The following is a 24308-nucleotide window of genomic DNA, read 5'->3' as shown; positions in this document are numbered from 1 at the left end:
GATTATCAAATTCAACTGAAGTGCTGAAAAAGAGTACAAAAAATAATAATGAAAAAATAATAGACCTATTTGAAAAATCACCTAAAGCAAAACAACAATTGTGTTACCAATACATACAGATTTGCATCAGCCCAGTATAGCTGCTGTTCTTCATAGTCCAGGGTAAGCCCATTTGGCCATACCAGATCTGTGCTTACAATGGGCGTTCTGAAGTTTCCTCCAAGTGTAGCTCGTTCTATCTTTGCATTGGAACTCCAGTCAGTCCAGTACATATACCTGTCAGTAACATGATGAAAGTTTTATTTTCAGCAAGGAAGTTCACAAAGCTTATAACTGCTCCAGGATATCTCCACCCTAGTGACTTCCACTGAACTGTGGAGTGCAAAACCAGAAGGAAAGAACTTCTTCCCTTATTTTATCTCATATTTACAAAGGAATCTTCTAGTGGAGATAATTGGGCTCCACTGGACTGAACTTCACTCACTGAATTAAGTTTTTCCATGTCTCCTTAAAGTCAAATATTCTCCTTATCTTTCTTCATTTCAAATACAGTTTAATACTGCCACCCCCCCAGCCTGTTAGAGATGTTTTGATATTTAAAAAATAATAATAATAAAAAAATTGAGGCACTCAGGAAACACAGCAACAGAAGGAAGTAAAGATTATATATAACTCTATCTCTTGGCAGTGCCACCTTGATTATCAGGATTTGATAATTTTGAAGACATCTTAATTTCAACAGATATTTTTTGTTTCTCTGCCTTAGACAGCAAAGGGAGGACAGGTAGTCTCTTGATAAACACCTGATTTGAAAATCATTCTCCTTTAACCCCCAATACCTGGCTCCCAACCTCAATTAGAGGAGGAGCCTCATATACTACACATTCATAAACATTCTAAAAGTCTCTGAAGAAAACTCAGATCTCTGAGGCTGACATCAGCTCAGAAACTTAGATCCAAGACGATTACAAGCTTCTGGAACCTAGGGCTTAGAACAGGAAGCATCTGGCAGTCTTCATAAAAGTCCAAAATACAGTTTCCTTTGCAATCATGATAAAGTATACAAAGTGCAGCACATACCCTCTGCAGGGATCTAATACAACAGCTCTTGGTCGTGGAACCCGGGCAATCACAGTGCGGTTAGAGCCATCTGTAGCCATTGAGCTGATAGTTTGATTGAGGTAGTCACTGTAGTAAACTCTGTTATTGATCCAATCAAAGGCAATGCCATCTGGAGTCCCCAGGTCTTAGACACATGCAAACACACAAACAAACGAGTTCAGTACAGTTTCCTGAGATACTGCAATACTCTTTGTGTATGACAATGTACATACTTAGGATTGTACATAATCATAATTCAAATTTTTTAACAAACACAACAATAGCCAGTATCATTGCAGGTGCTTTACAGATGTATTAAACCCATATAGTTCATCTTTTCATACTGATAAATTCCCTGCATCTTTCTGTATCTCTGTGGTACTTTCTGCAATCTTAAAATTACTAAAAATACATAATAACATATAACCAGTTTTATATTTCCTTTTCATTATGATCAAGATGAAATAAGACTCTCAGAAGAGGAAAAAAATGAGCAGAAGAGTCAAAAGGAGCATTTAATCAGTTATCTTAACTAAACAGTTTACCTTGACCATTAGCATAAAAATACCCGCTAAGCTAGTGCTAGGTGCTAGTCTGTTTTTCTCAATATCCAATTATTTTGAATCACAATTCTGTGAACTTACCGGATGCAACTACTGTGGGAGTGCCAATTCCTGAGTAAATACTAATGTAGCTGATTCTTCCTGTCCCTGAAGGATAACTTTGTGTAAAATAGATTCGGTTGTTTATGCTGTCAAAATCCAGGGCCACTGCAGTTCTTAACACATTGACTGTGCGGAAGGGAGGACTGTGATTTTCAGGATCTAGGTGGATACTTCTGAGGGCATTCTCAAGGGCAAAAATCAAGTAATCATCTGTTGAAATGGAACATCTCTTGCCATCGCTGCCTAGTGTTCCAAAGGCACAACCACATCTGGGTGTTTGCATATCAGGCAGGGCAAAACACAGATGGGAACAGCCTCCATTGTTGTCCACACAAGGATTGTTGTTGATGTCAAGGGGTGAACGTGACTGAAAATGACTGTCGTAAATGGTAACATCCCTTAGCCAATTAATGTTGTCTCGGATTACTGTTGGCTGATCAGTGTTGCCTGGCTCCTTGCTGGCTTGGAAGACTTTTTTCAGGTTCCGATCCACCCAGATCATAGAATTCCCAAAGACAGTGATACCATATGGAGTTGGATAGCGACTGCCATAGCGCACAATTTCAACATCACCACCATCAGGCTGAATTCTTGCAATCATATCTAAGGAATCATCCACCCAGTAAATGTAGCCATTGCTGTGATCTATCGCCAACCCACGAGGTGTGACTATGCCCTCAGACACCAGAACTGTTCTGTTGGTGCAGTCAAGAAATGCACGTTCAATCTTTGGATTTTGCCCATAATCTGCCCAGAACAGGTATCTGTTTTTTGGGTCTACTACTACGTGCCTTGGCATATCTATGGTAGTTTTAAGCAACACACGGCGGTAAGTTGTGTTTAAGCGCAAAACTTCTATAAAAGTCTCTGTCAGGAATGCATTTGTAAAATAAAGATTTCCTGTATTTAAAAAAGTGAGGAAAAGAAAAAAAAAAAAAAGCAGAATGACAAAACAGAAAGTTAATACACAGCAGTACCACCTGAGAAACATGAGCTGATAAAATGCAAAACTATAAAATGAATATGCATAAACATCTTAGAAGTTAGGAACACAAAGTACTTGCCTCCACTTGGAGGAATTAGAAGAGAGATACCCAAAATGACAACAGACAATTCATTTCTAAACCCTTGATGATTTCCTTAGAGAAAATCATTGGTATGCAATTGAAAACGCATTAACCACAGTTTTCTTTATTTTTTTCTATCTAAAATATTTATTAGTAATTTAGAGCTGCCTTTGGCTTGCCCTTCCATACTCTTATCCCTGTACCTTTTACAACACACAACTGTGAAATCGGTGTTGTGGCACAGCGCGGTATACAGTAACTAAATAAAGTGTATATGGTAGATGATTATCCTAAAACCCCTCCCAACCTATCAAACTCCAGAACTTTTGCAAAACATAAACACAATATGCATATGTATAAAAGAAAAATATTACTGGCAGCGGTCAGCCATTTAGAGTTGATGAACACTTTTGCAAGAGTTAATATTTGAATTAATCTCTAATGTTTGAATAAAAATGTGAACTGTGAAAGGGAAAATGAAAGTTTAAAGAAAAAGTATTTCTTCTGCTTTCTTTACTTTTCAGTAAAATTTATAGGATTTCCACAGAGCAGTCTGAGGCTACATGAAAAGTCCTTTCTATCTATAACATCATCAGACAACTTCTCTGTACAATCTTCTCTGATACATGTAATGCTCTATGGTAGTAAGGTATAGCAGTATACTGATAACAGCCACTTAGGAATGCAAAGATAATAAAAGAAAGCTAAGATAAATATGAAAGCATCAGGTAAGGAAAGGCTCTATATATTTACTCTGTTTATCATTTTATACCTAGCTCATATACCAAAAGATAGACAAACTTTCATTTTTATACATATATAAAGATAACAGACATTCATTACTTCCTTTTGTTTTAAAATCAGCTCATAGACACAATTAAAAAATGTATGATTTCCATTCAAATATTTACTTTAGGATGTATTTATATTAGTATACAAGTTTTACAGTGTGTAAAGAATAACATTCTCCTAAATTCACTTATGCTTACCTGCTACCCAGTCAATTGCAATGCCACGGATTCCATTTCGTCCTATTCCATTTGTAACAACATTTCTAAAGTAAGAACCATCGGGTTTAATTTTACGTATTGCATTCTGAGAAGAAACTGTGCTACTGAAGTCACACCAGTAAATGAAACCAGAGGGCATGTGAACATCCACATGAAGCGCATTTCGTCCTGAAATGTTTTGAAGAGTACTAATTAATTATCTTTAGTATAAACAAACTTATTTAAAACATGGTTATGCGGGCAAGAAATGCCAAAACAGCATTATAAGATTTCCTCTTTAATTTTCACATACCTCTTCCTGCCAGCGGTACCATGGCTTCAGAGTGATCAGATGTCTCTAAACTAAATCCTTTAATAGCAGAAAGCATAGAAACAATTACAAATGAACTGTATGGAGAACAGGTTCTGTTATCAGGATTTAGCTGAAAGCCAGTAGCACAGGCACAGGAGAATAATCCGCCAGGTACAGGTAGGCAAAGTTGTTGGCAAACTCCAATATTATTACTGCAACCATTTGAGGAACCAGCAGAATCTGTTGTGAAAAAAGACATGGCAACACAGAAAAATCTGAACTGTATCATCACTGACAGACATACAACCAAATGCATATACTTGCATTGTATTACCAACCAGCTACAAAAATACCCATCTTAATCACCATTTAAGCACACGTTAGTAATCAATTTGCTGCTTTCTTGTCATTTAAGATTAATGAGGCAAATGATCAGATACAACAGATGCACACATTTGAAGCTAAAGTAACAGAACTTGTTATTTAGTCATTTTTACATTGATAATATTTTCATAAAATTATGCATGTGAATAGATGCCTTAAGAGAACGGTAAAACATCTCTCTACCAAAATGAGGAAAATGCCTTTTAAACCTCAAATAATGAAAAAGCATGTAGCCTGTCTCTAATAGAAGCTTGATTTTTTCACAAGCTGGAAATGTTGAAATACCTCTTTAGCAAATACTCACTGTCTCTATAATACACTCGCAAGCACTTCAGTCTTGGGACGTTGTCTCTCAGTACTACTTTGTTTGCTCCAGTAGACTTGTCAACTCGTTCAATAACTTCATAATCTCTATCAGTATAGTACAGAAAGGTATCATACACAGCAATTCCCCATGGATGAGAAAGATGAACCACCAGGGTCACACGATTTGTACCATCCACATTGCCTTTCTCAATCTAAGAAATCAATTTAAAGCTTAATATAAGTTCACTGTTACAATTAAAAAATAAATAAATACAACATATGCTACTAAAATCTCTTCGTGCATAAGGTCTTTATGTACCTTCCATAGGCAGGAAGAAGAAGGTCAGCAGGATGCTAATAAATAATAATTCTCCATTCAAGTCATCCTATATTTTTAAAGGTAACCAGTAACATCAATTATTCATATTTTGGTTGGTCCTGCAACTCCCAGTTACATGAGTAAATTAATGTCACTGAATTACTCTTGGTAATCATAAACCCACAGATAGATAAACAGCAGCAAAGCAACTATTAAAAAAGTATGCCCTACCACTCCTGTGCTTGTGACAGCCCAGTACAACTTTTGTTCCTTAATGTCAATGGTGATGAACTCCACGTGATCAAGGTTGCCAGTGAAGAGGGTTTCTATGCCCGATCCATCCATGTTTGCACTAGCAACCTTTGCTGGGACTCCACTGTCAGTCCCCTGGTCCGTCCAATACAGCTTCCTGTAACACATTATCACACCTGTTAGCGAAGCTGGTAAAGGAGATCAATGCCCCAGCGTGACCAAGGCATATGCTTAAATCCATCTCCTTCCTTAGACAAATACTTCAGCACATGATGAAGATCACTTTGAATTGGATCTCAATGAAAAAAAGAGTTCTTGTTTTAAAAGAACAATGCCCGTTAAACTATTTTCAGAAATCTATATACTCTCCTGCATCACCCATGATACCGTCAGCAGGTAACCTCAGCAGATTATTAGCAGTGCATCGCAAGAAGACAGGCAAATAATAATTCTGTTCCACAGACAGTTGCAAAGTTGCAACATTAAGTTTGCAAGACTCCCAAGCAGGAACAAAGAGTCAGGCATCAGTTCATCTGAAACCTGCCAGGTCATCAGCAGAACAGTCTCATTACTAATATGGTCCTATGAAGTATCATATTGCAGTTTTGAGTACTTTGATGGAATAAATAAATATAGCTCTATTAATTCCATTTGCAGTATAGAGATCCTATGTTGGGGGAGATTAGAAAAATTGTATTTAGTACTACACTATTTAACATGTGACATTCTTCCTACGTAGTGTGTCTTTACTTATTGACAGGCCTCAACAGAGACATCACAAGGTATTGTAAAGAAAGACTTTATAATTGTCTTTAATCTGGGTTCCCATTTTACAGTGATTTTTTTCACAATCGCAATATTCTGGGATACTTTTTAATTTTTTTTTTAATTTTGTTAATTTTTTTTTAATAATGTTTAATAAAGTATTTGGTAAACTAAGGAAAACAGACATCCATGTAGAAAATACTCATGCAAAACAACTGCAGCTTTAGAAATTTACCCTCTTGCTGGATCAACTGTCAAACCAATCGGCATTCCAGCTCCTCGAGAGGTACCATCATTGGTGATCAGAGTTTTCCTGTACATTACTTCACCATGCAGCTTCAGGACCTACACAAACATTGAACTTGTCAAAGCATGTATATAGAACTTAGGATAGACTGTCAAATTAAAGGAAGGAAACCTAAATCCACCAGAATTTGAAATCACAGAAAACTTTGTCGAACACTACAAAGTAGTTATTCAGTACTCAACAGTTTTCTTCTCTCGCATGTACTCCTTAAAGAAGCTACGTGCTGCTCAGAACCTGCCTATATTAATAAGTATCCTAGTTCTAAAAATAGCTAATCTTTCAACTTCCATAATATCTTGATAGTATTACAGGCTTAAGGGGTTGATGAAATGCTGCTTCAAAAAGTATTACCTTTTACTTATTTAAATTAAATGACTTTTAATTTAATAGTATGTATTTATATTTTAGGACAAGGAAATTCATGACCAGGTACAGTCACATTCATTACAGTATTACATATTGCTTACCCTCTATTTCCCTACAATAAACAGCAGTTTTATTCTTCCCATATCATCAGACTGTTAGTCTCCAGGAAGCTACATAACATGATATCAAAGCATTTGGGAGTGGATCTTACTGTGTTTGATGGCAACATTCCCTTATTGTCAGAGGCACTGCATTGGGATCTTTAACTTGAAGTGAAAATACTAGTAATAACTATTGTGATAAGGAGAGTTTGTGTGTTAAACACCAGAAGCCTACTAACTTGAAGAAAGATCTGTGCATAAATAAAGTTCACAGAATATATTGCTTTCAAAATCTTTTTGAATATGCTCAAATTTAGGCTTGTTTCTTCATGTGTGTATATCACTTCTCTTCACACTATTTGCTTTAAAAAAACATCTATTCAGTTTTTCACTAAAAACAGTTTTAATTTCAAACAGTAGCACAGTAGCAAAATATCTATGCTCTTAGTTTTCAATTCTCCTTCTTAAATATTTACCTCAATTGACTGTGTCCCTGGATTACTGTAATAAAGGTTTGCAGATATCCAGTCCAATGCTAGGCCAATAGGAGCACCAATAACAGCTGCTGGAGCAAAAACCGTCCTGTTAGATCCATCTGACCTCACTCTATGAATTTCACCCTTGGAAAAATGATAAGAAAAGTGACAAAATATCAAGAGCAGTTTCACAAAATTTGTTTATTCCAACTATGTGGGCAGATACTTTATATTACAATCTTTTCTTAGTAAAAGTGACAATCCAGTAGAGAGAAAATATTCTTATGTGCTCAATGAATAACCATGGTAAAAATATTATTGTAAATCATAATTATATGGTGTAAAGAGGCATCACAGTTCATTAACCAAATCTAAGTGATGAACAGAAATAAAATGGCTATATAAGCCTGATCAGTATATTTTTAAGCTATGTACAGTCACGCTACTGTAATTTGTACCTTATTATCAAAAGATTTTTACAAGGATACCTCAACTTAACCATCCTGAATAAACCTGAAATCTCATAAAGGAAAATAGTGTTCTCTGTAAACATAAATACATAAGAAACAAATTTTCAGTAAGCTGCAATAGGAAGATCCAAAACTGAGATTATCCTTGCAGTTTTCTTCTGTAACTTCCGAAATGGTAATTTACAGCTTGCAGGCTTAATTGTATTACCTACAGCATGTGATGTTAGGGCATGATACAAAAACAAACACTCAGCTCACTAATTTTGATATTTTTGCGGCAAGTTAGCCCTAGGAACACGTATCATCTCTCAGCTCAGCAAAGACAGTCATTAAAGAGGATTAGTCGATAGATAACGAACTATTAAAAACTAGTTCAAAGTATTTTTTAGAATAAAGAATATAAGCCTCGTATTTGCTACCTGGAAGTGGTTTTGACTTTGTAATCCCATTCTTATATTTAAGAAGATGCCTCTGTACTGTGTTACTTCAAGAAGTGCTCAGACTAGAGACCAGACCATGCAAGAACATAATTTCATTCTAATAGCATATACTCAAACTCTAACGTTTAGTGCCTCTGGGTCCAATGTACTACTCCCATGGAGAACTGTTCTGGATGTGTTTGCAAAATTAAGTCCTAGGCCAACAGAGATGAGGAAGAGCAGATGACAGCAATGGGCTGAGATTACAATTCTGTCAGTGTTCTCTGATATTTCCTCTCCATGTCTCTGGGTAATCCAGAAATAGCATTAATTAAATATTTTGGCTGACAGAGATGAAAACTAATATACAAAAGAGATTAACTCTCTTTAACTTGTTCTGGGGGAGGGGACTTTAATTCTTTTCAATTATATTTATTAAAGGCATTACCTGTAATGCTAATATATTTCATTCAAAAACATTATTTTAAAGAAGTCTTATTTTACTGTGCATTTTAAACACAAATACTAACTTACCGGATTTTCAACCCAATAGATCATCTGTTCTGAGTCATCAAAGTCAACATCAACACCATTTTGAACTCCTGCTATCGGAACCATAGCATCATTGGTCTTTTCCTCAGGGTTCAGAGAAATTCCATAAATTATATTATCTCTCACAGCAATAAGGAAAGGGTGTTCAACTGTGAAAACATACAAAGTCAGAGGTATGCTTCAATACTTTACCTCTCATCAAAAATATAGCATTGATGTGTTCCCCCTACCAAAGGTTCCCTGATGCTAACAGAATTGATGAATATTAACCATGATGCTTAGTGCACTTACGTGCAAGTTGCTGTTGTTTGTTTTTTTTACCTCACCAGGAGTGAAATTATCACTGTAATGTTTTAACATTGAAAGTTTCAGCACTATGCAATCACGACGCATATTCTAGGAACATGGGAACCACCAGGACAAAGCTCAGACTCTCCAGGACATGCCTGGGATAGATTCTAACGGCTACTAAGCAGGATTCAAGAAACATACAAAGTTACAGCAGCAATAACTAATCTTTATTATTGAATATAGCTGGGAGTTCTGTGTTTTCTTGTTTTATATCTAAGGGAGTATTCCTACTCTTTTACCGTAAATTTACTTTCAGGTAAACATGTTTAAATATGCTTAAACATTTTCAAATGGGGCTTTTTTTAAGAGCTTAAAAGAAGTATTTCTTCCATTTCTCCCAAAGGAAGCAATCTCTGGCTTTGAGCTCTTTTCAGAACTCCACATCCTTAGGCCAAATATATTTCATTCAATGCTTCCTAAATGAAGTCTGCCTAGAATGACCCAGCCTTTGGTTTCATGAGCAGCAGCTCAGAGATTTGAAGTAAGCTTTTTGCCTGACAGAGAAATGGCTCTGACAATCTGTTGGGTCTTTTTTTTCATGTCTCATCACTGCTGCACTACCTCTCATGCAGTTCCTGTTGTCAGGAGAAAGCGTCCATCCAGAAGGACAAGCACAGGAAAAAAAAAGTGGTCCAGATGAAGAAAGCAAGCAGAGATGGCTACAGGGGGATGATGCACAAGAATTGATACCTGAAAAGAAAAAAAATAAAAAGAAAAAAAAAGGATTAGCAACTGTTAAAATATGACCAACTGGAAAGAACATTCGGCATCACTGACAATTAAAACATCAAACAAAACTAAGTCAGTTCTGATATTTGAAATTAAAAATAAAGTTACCTCCAAGAAACACAAGCATTACAATACACTTTTAACACATTTTAATTCTCCCTGGAAAACCAGCAACATTACTATATTGATCTTTTAATTTTCTTTGTATCGTTTCAAATCTTTCAAACTCTTTTTCAAACTTTTGTTAACTGGATGAGAAGGCCTGCAGGATTTTCAGTCTTTGATCACAATAACCTTTCTGGATGGGGGATTCAAATTATTTACTGAAGCTTTTTGGAGAAAAATAAGGAGGTAACCTAGCTTACCATGCCTCATTCAAAGGTAGTAGTGGTTCAATATGTAATTTTTTGGATCACTTTGAAATTTGCAGTCTAAGCTTGTAAAGTACGAATAGGACAGTTGAAAAGGTCTTTGTTGACTGATATTATTACTATACACTAAAATTCAACGATTTGGATCACTTCCATACAACTGCTGTTAAAGATGATTTTTCAGGATGAATCATCTTTGTAAGAAAATAAAATCAGATTTTGAGAATAAATACCCTTAGTGAACTCAGCAGGCCTTATTCTAAAATCTTGTAAGTTCCAGGAAATGACACAGTTGTGCCAAATATAAAAACTAACAAGAACTTAAAAGAAGTTAAAAGATGGCAGTAAACAATGGCATACACTCAAAACCCAAACTATAAGAAAATGTCTCATTTCTATATAGCAAATCTTAAAACTAGCTGATGTTAAATCTACTGATTCACAAAATATGTGGAGTGGATGACAGTCTTAATACTGTATCTGAAATTTCAATCAAATAATTATGTCTTCATTTGTAAACATTAGCATGTTGTGCTCTTCTGCAAGCGCTTTCCTCCTTTCTCTGGCCATATAAAGTATAACAGAACAAATCAAAAAGAAAAAGTATGAAATGAATTAGTTTAATACAATGAAGAAAATAAATAATTCTCGCCATCAGTAGTAGAAATATTTTTAAACCCCAGGTTATAAAATAAAACCTCCTAAACTAGAACTATGTTTAAATTAACAGTACTCTGGTGGCTGAGTAATTTCCAGTGACAGTGCGAAGCATCTTTAGCTTTGAAACTGACTGAGGAAGGTTTTGCTCCAGAACAGCGCATACACAATATAGCACTGAAAATTACTAGTGCCTTACTAAAATACAAGACTTTTCCCTCTCCTGTAAGAACATCTTCCTGAAAAAGAAGAGAATATAAGCCATTGTTACACTTATTTATCAAAAACACTCCCAACACAAAATATAGAGCAGAAACAGTCAGTATTTGCACCGATATATTTCTCTAACTTCAAGTCATGCCATAAAATGACAAAAAGTCTCATTTGGAAGATGACGCTAACTCAAAGAGATAAAAGGTGATTTTAATTTTTTTTTTTGACAGCCTTTCAAGATGCAAGAGATGACCTACATATGATCTCAGAGAGAATCTTGAATGTAATGAAGGATTTTTATTCATTATTTCATTAAGTAAAATAATGCAAGTCTTTTCAAAGAAGGATGATGACACTAATTTGCCTAAAAGCATGACAGAATTCATGTACATGGAGCCAAGTCTGGTATGCCACAGAGACAAATTTTAAAAATGATAACACTTACAAAAACACTCTGATTTTGTTATAAAAACCTTTAGAACAAGGAGCAGGAAAACTCCATATACTACTTTCCTATTTTGGGCATTTGTTATGCTTACATGCTTCTTGGTCACCCTCCCTAAACACCAGAACATTCACCAGGCTGGACAAACTGAAATGATCTTCAATGTAAGTCAAGGGCACAAATTATTTTCTTGTTTTAACCCAGTCCATTTGTTGACATGACTGATTCCAGAAGTGCTTATGCATGGCACATTTTTGTCACCACCAAAGTTGTTTTGCTGAACTTACCATGAGGTTGCTTTACAGGATGGACTGCCACAAGCCCTAAAGGCTGGTGAATGTTATAAATCATAACTGTTTGGTTTCCTCCGTGCCATTTATTTGCCCGAATTACTCGGTTTGTATACCGGTCACTCCAGTAAACAAAATCTTCAAAGACAGTTAGGGCATGTGGATGCTGTAATATCTAGAAGACAAGGATGTTTACCAGTTTAGTTCTGGAGACTAGAACGTGTAAAGCTTGCAAAACAGAGCTAAGCACAATTTATAAATAGCTAAGAAAGCAGAAGCAGCTGTGCCTCAAAAGGTATTTTTCAGGAAAAGAATATGAAATAGCATCTATTGCTTGAAAACAAGGCACCAGTTATGGGGGAAACAAGGCACTAATTAATGGGATTTTTTTTCTTTTTTAAAGAAAAATGCTAGATAGAGCCTGTGAGATATAACAGTGTGAGAAATTAACAAACACTCTAACCACATGGCAAAACACAAGGAACCAAGAGATAAACACCCAATTGCAAATTTTCAAGAGCGAGCGCAATAGAAAATGTGAGAGTTATGGACCTGTCAAGACCTTGGATCTCTGATAAGCTCCCCTGTAATTTACCAGCCTGATGAAGAAGATGGCTTACCTAAACTTCTGAAAACTGAGAGTGGGGCAAGAAAGACTGCACCAGCTCCGGACGCACAAGAACTGTCTGTCTAGCCAAGGATAAATGAGCCACGAGGCTCAATTCTTAAAAATACATGTCATTATTTTATACCAGCTTATGCGTACCAACTGAACATCTAAACCATTGTGCTGTACACCATCTTGCCAACTGACAGCAACAATTCATTGGGAGATAGCTTGCCAGAGGAATGGTCTTCATGAAGTGCCCTGAACATAAAAGACCTGGCAACAAAAAATCCTCTGCTGCTATCAAGAACAGCAGCATTCATCATTCACAGAAGTTGATGAAGAAAGTCATGCAGACTTTTTGTACTGTATTTCCCTACAGCAAATGCACCAGCTAGTAAAAACAATATCAGATGTCACCGTTAGATTTCACACGCGTAGATCTAAAGCACTAAAGTCTACACTTAGCTCCAGGTTTCCTTGAAGATCTCCTGAAGGACTTTGGATAGCGTACGTAATTCTTCATTTTCCAGCTGTACCAAGCAGCTAGAATACTTAACATCTGCTTCACCAGAATAGTTTTAAGAAAAATACACATCTAAGCCTACCAGAGTGCAAATACACTGTTAAGTAGTATCAGGAAGCACAAGGGAAAACATTGTCTTACCAAATCACTTGCGACCACCTGTCGTCTGTTGTTTCCATTGTAATCACAAAAATCAATATAGTCAAGATAAGCATCAGCAAAATAGAGAAGTTTATTTGGGTAATCAATAGAGAGTCCATTGGGCCAGTAGATTTTATTGTTAATAATCACTGTTCGCAATTTGCCATCCATGCTGGCTTTTTCAATTCGAGGGTTTTGGCCCCAGTCAGTCCAGAACATCACATGAGCACTGAAAAAAAGGAACCTGTGGTTACCAATCTGAAAACAAACTAACAAACTGCCTACAAAACTACATTATCCCCAAAAAATGACCCAAAACAAGGGATAAACAAACAACAACAACAACAAAATACACTTCTAAGAAATGTTCTACACAATGATACTGAAATCATTCGTTTCAGTAGTATGTTTATTTAAGATATTATCATAATTTCTGCTGTAATTTTTTTCAAATACTTCTACTGCTGCTGTCCTTTGTAAATAATAACAGGAAATAGCACTATTTTTCACCATGGATTATAATCTGATTCTCTGTTTCTTAAATACCAAACTTGATATGGGTTTGTGCTTTTACAGGCATACATGGAAAGTGCTAACAGGGCTGTAACTAAAGAGCCCCACATGGCTGGCGGTAAACAGTTTAAGGCACTGCAGAGCTCAAAAACCAGTAAAACTTTGTACATGACCAGTTCAAATCATAACATTCCATTTACTCTATTCCACTTGCTGTTCAAAACAGGAAAGTGTTTTTGTGATGACACCAGTTTGTGATGACAATTGGGGCTATGCAGTAGCCTGTTCTTTGTCAGATAGGCATCCCACCTACATTATGCACAGGTATACCTCTGACTGATAAACATATACCAGAATTTTAAGTTAAAATTTCCAACTAGGAAGCAAATACAGGAAGATCTGTTTCAGAAGACAACAGGTATCTTGTTACAGTAAAACAGAGTAACAGATTACAAACAACCATCATATGACATTAGATATTAAATTAACGCTGTGAACACACCACTTTAAAAAATCTCATAGTTTTTTTCTTCCACTTGTCATTTACAATTACAATACAGGTTGGGAATATCTGAATATTGTTATCATTATAAAATATGCATCTGTTCAAAACAAAACATAAAAAAGTCTTACTCAATTCTGGGATCTAACACTAGTCCCCTTGGGTTTGTTATATTTTCACTAATCAGCACAGTCCTGTGGCTCCCATCCATTTTAGAGACTTCAATTGTTTCCAGAACAAAGTCTGTCCAGTAAAGATTGCGACCTACCCAATCCACCGCTATGCTTTCAGTCACGGTGACACCACTGTCAAACACCTGTTTAATAACAATTTTTTTTAAAAAAGGAGAAAGAGAGAGAAAGAGAGAGAGAACAAACTCATTGGAATCAATTGAAATATTATTTTCACACTTTTCTACAGATATTGAAAATAGGGAACTAAATCTCTACCATTTTCTAGATCTCTTACACAGAACAAGTCACAACAAACACATTTAAAATGCTGGCAAAGCATATACCCAAACACTCCTCCTAACTTCACTTGGCCTACTGAAGGAGTATGCACCTACTAATAGGAAAATCAATTTATAGCCTGGTATTAAAAAGTTTCCTGAAAGTACTCAGTTTGCTTTTTCAAAAAGCTGCATGAAATGTTGGCTTAGCATCTACTGATTTTTTTCCCTCTGTCTATGTTATCTCCCTTCTTAGTTCATTGGAATTTGCCCCTTCTGTTAAGTGGAGACACAGCTATTCATTTTCTCTCCACAATGAAGAGACAAGAATAACTTAGTGGAACTTACTATTTTTCGGTCAGTCCCATTTTGATAAGCACTCCAAATTTTATCCTGTGTTGTATCGGACCAAAAGATACGATTTGTGATTGAATCAAAATCAATAGCCACAATATTCCTTCCATCCCGAATGAGAGAATAAATACTATGTGACTGAGAGGTGATGTTGTCCACAATGATTTGGTTACGACTTGCCACTAGCAAGAGAAGATTCCCAGACTCTGTCAAAGGAGAAGAAATTAAAATAAACCAGTAAATTACCCAACAGTAATTCCGTAAGAAAAATAACACTGAGTAATAAAGTCTTATGAAAAGGCTGGGATTTAAACACTCTGGATGCACTGAACTTCATAAAAGATCAAATTTTAACCTATGGTTTAGAGGTGCGTGGCACTGCATTTCTCCAGAATATTATTTTTGGTCCTTGCAGAGTTAAAACCCAAGAAGATTAATTTAAATATTTTATTTCAATAAAATAATAGTTCCAATTAGCCCCTTAACCCCTTAGGTGACAGTTGTAATACTCAAAGTGATCTGCCACCAGTAAGGTTGTTTTGCATTAGCTTTAAAAACAAACAAACAAACAAACAAACAAAACAAACAAAAAAAAACTATGGAAGTGGCAAAGCTGAACATTTTCCAGGCACTACTGGCATTCTTCAGGTTGCCACCAATGCTCCTCACCTGCCACTTTACAAGTCTTCCCATTGGTTTCCAGAATGTATCCTTCATCACAGTAACACCTAAAAGACCCTCTTTCATTGTAACAGTGCTGACTACAAAAGCCTGGAGGGTCACATTCATTAATATCACCACAGGTCTTGGAGTCATTTGCGAGCTGGTATCCAATAGGACAGGTACACTGAGCTCCAAAGGGGCCTTGAATACATTCATGAGTGCAGCCAGCATTATTGTCAGAGCAGCTCTCCTGATCTGAAATGGAGTCAGGGAAAGAAATAAGTGAACAGTTAACAAAAGCTTCCTTTGCCAAATGTAATACTTTGCTATTGCATTACCATCCTAAAATTGCTGGTAAAACATGCTGCACAGTCATCAGTTATGCCACATGAGCCTAGACTGAGGCTCTCATACACAATGCACATGAAGACAGATAAAAACACAGTATTTATTTACTTCTGAATGAATGTTAAAGAGAATGCTCCTAAGCATTGATAACAATGTTTTCAAAACTATCTAGATTATACAAAATATTTACTGTACAACTCTAGACCTAAAAATGAGTTAATAAAAAATAATTTAAAGTCACTTATAATCATACCTGGCTGGGGTTCATCTGAGAATGTGCATTGATTAAAGAGAAAAAGAAAAGAAGGAAGGAAAGAAATAAAAAGGTTATCCTTAATCAATTCATAATCAACACAAATACAAATGCTGGCTACATGTGAGCTTTTAGATTTTTTTCATGATTTTTGAAGTTAGAAAAAGAAAATATTAAAGACTGAATCATATTTCTTCTGAACTTAAAGCATACCATGGCTTTAGTCAATGTGTTAGGGAAAACTAAGTTCATTCCCATATTGCTATGTAAAAGCACGTATTTAAGTCAGTGCAATTCAGAGCATAAGATCAGACTCTAGCTAATGAATTTATCATAGTCTCCTTTCACCTGCAAGCAAGTTCCACTTTGTAATTAGTCCTTTAATTACAGTGAGCTTACAATTTCTGATAGAAATGCTGCTACACTATTTATATATGCTGATTATAACATGGCTGTCATCCGGATACTCAACATATCCTGTTTCTTTCTGAAGCCACAGGACATTGTAGGCTATTGTAGATGCCTGAACAGTAACTTACTGCACAATGGGGATTCATCAGCTCCATTTGGACAGTCAGCAGAATTATCACACACTTTGCTGAGATTCACACAGATACTGTGACCTGGACATTGCCACTGCCAGCTGGGGCACCGGAAGGGCTGAGTAGGACAATCTCTCTCATCACTCATATCCCTGCAGTCATTATCACCATCACATATCCACGCTCGATAGACACAGTTGCCATTGTCACAGCGAAAAAGGGATGGAGGACAGGTCCTAGCAGGACATCTATGGTGTTCATCTGAGCCATCTGCACAGTCAGGATGTCCATCACATTCCCAGTTAGCAGGAATACAACTGCCATCTGATTGACATTGGAATTCATTCTGGTGGCACATCCCTGGTGGTCTTGTAGCTAAAACAGTGACATGCAACAGTTCAGGCACTGAATTTTAGATGAAGATGAAAAGTTACTCTGCTCAGTTCACATCTTGCATAAGTAGTTACAACACTATAAAGAACTCTGTCACTTTTAGGTCAGGCCACAGAATTACAATCAATTTACATGACATTCCAGAATTTGGCCAATGTAACTCCTCCTTTACAAAATGATGAGCAAAGCAATTGTTATATTTTGAGCAAGCACATATTGATACGCTTAATGATATCTACATACATGCCCAACACAGTATGAAATTACTCTCTGAAGTAAGTTTTCACTGTCTTGTGTTGAGAAATCCTAAATTAAATGTGAAAAATTACTCAAGGGAAAAGTTTCAATATAACTCTCATGGATAAAAGATTTACAGCTTTCTACCTGAATACACTTCTTTCTTTTAAGCCTTGAAACCAAGGTGCCAAGTAAAACAAAATTTTAGAGCCAAAAGGAATGCAGACTCTACTCTTTGCCAGAAATCTATTCTTGGGCTGGAACCTACCATGTTTGAAATTTCTGCTCACAAGAACTATCTATAAACAAGCACATTTAAAAATAATTTTGAGGTTCTAATGAAAGTATTGCAAATTACTTGATATAGCAGATAAGACAAAATTTTGAGAAGCTTCACTGAATAAATTAAGCCTTTTCCGCATCAATATACTTACGGCAATCAGTCTCATCTGAGTGGTCATTACAGTCAAAAACACCATCACACCGGTAGTAAGTACTGATACACTGGTCTCCACTTACACATTTAAACTCTGTGGCACTGCAATTGTATACTAAAAAAAAAAAAATTACCTTAGTGATTTACTTTATTTTATAGAGTTAGACTGCACCTTATTCTTCTACAGGTGCACAAGACAGCTATGATATCAGGAGGCCACGTTCCAGTGAAGACCATGATTTCCACAGGACAGAGAAAATGCAGTGATCTTGCAATCTACAGAAAATTTCGATTTCAGACCCCCGATTTCACAACCAGCCATGAGATCAAAGGGCTTACTACAAATACTAAAACAAGTATCATAAACAGAGTTAATTTATGGATAGGTTTATTATGCCATCTGCTATCTTGGAGCTGGTAATATGAGGTCACCAAAGACCTTTCAGGGAGCAACAGTAGGAAACTATAAAGTGGTGCTGAACAAACAAAAGTTACACTTACTGCAGTCATGCTCATCAGCACCATCCACACAGTCTTTGTCTCCATCACAGACATAGAATGGGTCAATACAGCGATGGTCCGGACACTGAAACTGCCTGGGTTCACAAGTACCTGTGAAAGCTATTGAAGAATGACAATAAACACAGCTGTGTTTATTTTCTGTCTTCTGAATTCAAGATAATACAGAGACAGCACAAAGACACTATCACTGACATGCAGCATGCAATACAGCAGCTGGTAATCATACAAATGACAAGCACTTATACATTAGTATCAAGTAATTATTTATTCATGTGTAGGTTGGGCCTCATGCAAAACAAACAGAGGATACCAATCAGTGAGAAATAATGTTAAAGAAAGTATACAGAGAAACTATCTTACTTCACTATGAAATAATTACAGATACTTTTAGGTAAAAACTTCCACACTAAATTAGCTGACTATAGCATTAGTTATTATTGAGATCACTCAATAAGTAGACGTTTATCACCTGTAAGCTCCAGTTGATTTTTGCTGTAAATTGCAGTGGATGACATTATGCAACATCATGATTAGAACAAATCACATTTACCCCTTCTTACTGTTTTTTAATGATTTTTCTGCATTTTACTTGGTTCTGGTAGTTCAAATTAGTTGAGTTTTTGACATCTTATGGACTGCAGAATATTAATCTTAGATATTACTTCTTTCTTCCTAATTTCATGTATCATTCTTACACCACCAGTCATATCTATGCAGATATACACACAAAAAAAAAACAGAACACGACAGATCAGATACTTACTGCAATTTTTTTCATCTGACCCATCACCACAGTCATTATCAGTATCACATAGCCAGATCCTAGGAATACATCTGTTGTTGTCACAGGTGAACAGGGTTACGGGGCATGAAGTGGGTCCTTGTGTAGGACAATGCAATTCATCACTGCCATCAAAACAGTCATTATGTTTATCGCAACGCCAGCGACTTGGAATACACTGTCCACTGGCACAGGTAAAAGCTGATGAAGAACAAGTATTGTCTAAATAAAAAAATAAAAAATAAAATTAAAAAAGGAGGACACTTACAAAGATCTCCAAAATTTATCTTCCATAGTAGTTGAGTATTAGATATATTTAATATGCTTACATAATGCCTAAATTATGTATCAAGTTCTAAAATGTGCATTAATTAAAATGAAAACGTCAGTCATGCTGCAACATGCTGAAAATTTTAACTAAATTCTTACAAGCTTTTTTAGGCTGCAAGAATCAATAAAAACCTGAATTGTTAAGCACTTCAATCTAAAAACAAGAAAAATCATGTCTTCAGGTAGCCTTTTATATATATATATATATATATACACATATACTTTGCTTTTCCCAAAAGGTTATTTTACTTGTTCAAGAATAGCCTACTAATAAGAAACAGATTTTTTATATCTTAGTCATACTTGCTAGTCCTATGCAGTAAGGGGCACATTTCATTAATATGTCCTGTTTTCTTGTTTGTGATTTATAAGAAACGATCAACTCTGAAGAAAAAAGCACCAAGTATGCCATAAAAGAAAAAACAAACAAACAAACAAAAAAACCTCTTCAGTATTTTATTAAAACTAATTATCCATTTGTTCTCTCAATTTATTTGATCAACAAAATAAAATACTTTTCTATGAGGCACTCCAGGTAAACCAGGAAGTAAAACAATACACTTCCAATTCACCTCGCTGTGAAAAACAAGATGTAACAAATAGTTCAGAAGTACCCAAATATAATAAAAATTTCTATTTAGCTGTAAAATTAAATAAAGCTGCTGCTCTAATCTTAGATGGAGACTAGGCAATGCATATGATTTTGTTATTTTTCTTACTGTGCTTTTTTTGAATGTCTTCATCTTTATTAAGACTGTCTGTCCTTCTCCATGCATTAAAATATGACAAGCAAGTCAGTCATATTCCAGTGTGTTTCAAATTCACAAAAGAACTTTTACTTTAGACAAGACTTTTTCTTTAGACAAGACATGTTTGTTACTCTGCAAATTGAATTTTAAGAACTAGTTAGAAAAGAGTATTTTCATGCATTCCTTAGGTGTCCCAGTGTTGAATCCCCTATTCCTATGAGTTATCCTATTAATTTCAAAGTAACTAATCTTCCAGATAGCACTTAGGATTTATCCATAAATACAACCTTAACAAATTGGGTTTTATTGCAAGGAAATCAGGCTGCCCCATCAAACTTTCTGAAATGCAAACACCAAATTCTAGGTGTTTTTTGCAGGGATTACTTACTTAAAGAACCACAGTTCTGTTCATCACTGTTGTCGTGGCAATCATCAACACCATCACACTGATAGTATCGAGGCACACATCTTCCATTACCACAGGAGAAAGAGTATGAGCCACACTGCAAAGTGGGTGGCTCATTGGATGGATCTTCAACACATGTCAGTTGATTTGAAGCCAGTTTCATGCCATAAGGGCAACCACAAACTCTCTGAAAATTTGGTACTGGGAAGCAGAAATGGCTGCAGTCTCCATTGGGATTTGTTCCTCTGTTACAGTAGTTAGAGCCTTAAAAAGTGATAGAGAAGATCAATGTATACACTACTGATAACAGCTTGGGAACTAGTGAAAGTGCAAAGTAACTGCATAAGAATGGTTGTTTGTTCATTTAAAGATGCTGGAGCAAATCCTGGTCTTGCTTATACTGCAAAATAGGGTCAAGTTCACTGACAGGAGTACTAGAATGTACATCAGTAAGTCCTCAATTCCATAAAATCTTGAATGACACAAATGTTTAAGAAAGCCAAAAACATGCTATAAAATTTTGTACAATTTTCTGCCATTTTTTGGCAAATGTCTGCAAATAAGTACTCTACAGCAAATGAGGACCTTTGGCTGAGCAAGGCCTGATCCAATGTTTGTACACCAACTTGGTAACGAACCTTAACACAAGCTTTGATCACATTTAATACATGCACTGTATTTAACTAAGTCAACTACAACACCAAATTCTTGGTTTAGATCATATAATTGCATAGAATTCAACAGTAAAAAGAAGAAAAAATTATCAACTTATGCATAGTGATTACTTTATGAATAGTACTTTAATTAATACATATATACAATACAATAATTTACTTAAATTAATACAGGTTTACCCAATTCTTTGAAATAAATAGTTTAGTTTAACTAAAACTTCTACCAGAAAAAGATAAATACAAGGTTGTAATTGGTGATAAAATGATACAAAATACAATGGAGTCATATTTCCATTTTACAAGGTTATTAAATACAGTCATAGATACGGTACAGAAAAACTGCATACAGTCACAAAACACTGAAATACGGAACCTAAGACTGTAAGTGCTTGTGCTGGGTCTCTCATATGTCATAGTTGTAATTCAAAGCCATTTTTAAAATTGAAAACAGAAGTCTACTTTCCTAATATTTTGTCTCTTATTCCCTATTTTGTATTTTTCATCTGCACAACAAATGAACTCACCTATTTGGGAATGAGCATCATATGCTTTCACATGCATAATGTTACTAATGCCCCTCCTAATGATAGTCATTTCTCCTCCATCAGATTTTCTCACTCGAACTATTGCACCAAGTCTCCAATCAGTGAAATAAGCATAACCTGTTTTGAAAGACATTTAACATAAAGTGCAAAATGACGTAAGAGATCAAACATCACAAGATAAAACCACAAGGCACTTCAAGTAAATTTAATAATTTTTCATAGCTGTTTCCTGAAAAAGACTAAAGGACTTATTTCAGAGGCAGTGAGTCCCTTCAGTCAGAGACAGACAGAACTTAGAGGCAGACAGATATAACAGACTCTCCTGACATTTCAAATTCCAGGACAGTTTTAAAAATAATTCATTAAGAGTTCTCTTTAGAAAACATTACAATTTTTAAAAGATATTACAATATCAAAAGGCATCAGATACCAAAGGCATCAGATACCAAAAGGCATCAGATGCTGCATTCTTTCTTCACACACACCATAAATCCAATTAACTCTACATACAATCAATAAAATGCTGAAATTACTGATCATCTCTAGGGAGGTGGTTTACGTTGTCTTTCTAGCACAAGCACCCAACTTGAAAGCTATAATTACTACATTATATCTGCCTTGTTGCGCTAATTGAGTTAACTGATCTGGCTCAAATGATTTAAATAAAAACATACATAAAAGCAGACTTAGAAAAAAATAGTAGTATTGAACATATATTTTTTACAGAAGCTTTCATCAGCTTTCTGTACAAAAACAATATTGCAAAGACAGTATTTTTTTTTTTTTATCTCACATCATCATATGAACAAAATTCTTAGATATTAATAGATAATATTTTTCAATGTCAGACTTACCTCCAAAAATAGTAAGGCCAAATGGGTGAGTCATCTGAGTAATACGTTCAAGAGTCCGTCTGTCTAGCCCATCAAAGGTACTGTGCTCAATTTTATCAAAAAAGGCATCCACCCAGTACAGCCTTAGAGAACTAAAAGTAATGAAAATGTCATATGTAGAAGTAATGAAAAAAGATGTTATTAGGAAGAACCAATGTTTTCTCTATTAACAATACTAAATCTGTCAAGAGGTTATTGGTGGAGGAAAGGAAGGGTGTTGTCTGAAAATATTTTGCATTTCACAGGCTTTCTAACAAGTTGGAAAAAAATACATATCTTCAACAAGAAAGTGCCAGTGCACACAATTTACAAAACTGTATTGTTCTTACCTCCAGTCAATTGCTAGGCCATTAGGCCAGCCTAGTGTTGTATTCACAACTGACAAGGCATGGGATCCATCGCTCCAGGCCCTCATGATTTTAGCAGGACGGAACCAATCTGTCCAGAATATATACCTGAAAGGACATGTAAGACAAAACATCAGATGACATATAAGCCTGCTTATATAATGTACTTAAACAGAGCAAATATTTGAACAACACTGACATTCTTATTTGTACCACATATTCACATGCCTTAAAAAAATACAACTTTGTGTTGACCCCCTCTCCCCTCCTCAACTGGTAGTGGTACTGACAACTAATGTTTATCTTGTGCACAACGATTTTCAAATCTTCTGAAGTGGTTTGTTCCTTTTGGCAGGAAATGTACATATCTGTTCAAATTGTTACAGATTTCAATTAACTATCATCAGGGAGGAAGACCCAAGCAAAAATGCGTCCTCCAGGTAATATTTGCAAATAAGTGCAAATATTACAAAGAATATTTTCCTGATCTTTTTGACTTATGCCTACAGTCAAAGTTAAGGCTAGTATTAAATAGTTATAGGGTAGTGAACAAAAAAGTTAGCTTGCTCATATAGTTTCAAGTGAGAATCAAAGATAATTTACCCAATAACAGGATGAACCACTATTGATCGAGGATTATTTAAATTCTGAACAATAGCTCTTCTAGATTTATCTGCCAGCCTCATCACACTTATGCTTCTGTACCGAGGGTCTGTCCAGTATAGATTCTTTGAGATCCAGTCAAAGGCCAAATCTTCAACACTTTCCACTCTATTAGCTGTCAGAATTTCTCTTCCTAAAATTTACAACACACTCAATCACTGTACATATTTAGGAACAGAGGAAATAACCTGAATGCATTATTCTGTTCACAAAACTAGTGCTTCTCTCTGGTAAAAATGCTACTTCTGTGCTACTTAATATAAAGACAATAACAAAGTGTGTGTGTACGGGGGTGCCCTTTGCTACAGGTGAAGGAGTGATAATGCTTAAGAAGCACAAACCCAAAAGAGGAGAAGTAATAACTAGCCAAAACGAGAAAAAACAAGCTTCTACTGGAAGGAGTTTCATGAATGAAGGTCAGTAAGGACATGACATTGTTCGGTCCCTCTAGTTACATCTTACTCAACAACCAGACCTAATTATTCTTTCCATAGCGATTGTCAGCTGTGGTCTACCACTACTCT

The 24308-nt window shown here is 35.7% G+C and overlaps 1 protein-coding gene across 8 annotated transcripts in view; it reads right to left on the bottom strand.

The window, feature by feature from the left end:
• LRP2 (LDL receptor related protein 2) overlaps positions 1–24308 on the bottom strand; it is a 121016-nt gene that overhangs the window by 46767 nt on the left and 49941 nt on the right. For 6 of the 8 annotated variants that reach the window (XM_035332177.1, XM_035332175.1, XM_035332180.1 and 3 more), the window contains 26 exons: positions 23725–23917; positions 23104–23229; positions 22736–22866; positions 21861–21998; positions 20645–20926; positions 19160–19399; positions 18376–18495; positions 17873–17989; positions 16806–17183; positions 16267–16281; positions 15672–15920; positions 14997–15208; positions 14329–14513; positions 13183–13411; positions 11906–12083; positions 9765–9893; positions 8835–9001; positions 7412–7555; positions 6397–6506; positions 5376–5553; positions 4824–5037; positions 4136–4375; positions 3823–4011; positions 1746–2666; positions 1081–1246; positions 118–276 (listed from right to left, as the gene is read on the bottom strand). In XM_035332177.1, coding sequence (XP_035188068.1) covers positions 118–276; positions 1081–1246; positions 1746–2666; positions 3823–4011; positions 4136–4375; positions 4824–5037; positions 5376–5553; positions 6397–6506; positions 7412–7555; positions 8835–9001; positions 9765–9893; positions 11906–12083; positions 13183–13411; positions 14329–14513; positions 14997–15208; positions 15672–15920; positions 16267–16281; positions 16806–17183; positions 17873–17989; positions 18376–18495; positions 19160–19399; positions 20645–20926; positions 21861–21998; positions 22736–22866; positions 23104–23229; positions 23725–23917 — 5410 coding nt within the window. The remainder of the gene's footprint in view (positions 1–117; positions 277–1080; positions 1247–1745; positions 2667–3822; positions 4012–4135; positions 4376–4823; positions 5038–5375; positions 5554–6396; positions 6507–7411; positions 7556–8834; positions 9002–9764; positions 9894–11905; positions 12084–13182; positions 13412–14328; positions 14514–14996; positions 15209–15671; positions 15921–16266; positions 16282–16805; positions 17184–17872; positions 17990–18375; positions 18496–19159; positions 19400–20644; positions 20927–21860; positions 21999–22735; positions 22867–23103; positions 23230–23724; positions 23918–24308) is intronic. The other 2 variants (XM_035332181.1, XM_035332182.1) reach the window with 1 other exon arrangement.

The sequence above is a fragment of the Oxyura jamaicensis genome, chromosome 7, assembly GCF_011077185.1.
Source record: "Oxyura jamaicensis isolate SHBP4307 breed ruddy duck chromosome 7, BPBGC_Ojam_1.0, whole genome shotgun sequence".
In the NCBI taxonomy this organism is placed as follows: domain Eukaryota; kingdom Metazoa; phylum Chordata; class Aves; order Anseriformes; family Anatidae; genus Oxyura; species Oxyura jamaicensis.
This window is presented reverse-complemented; position numbering and strand designations above follow the sequence as displayed.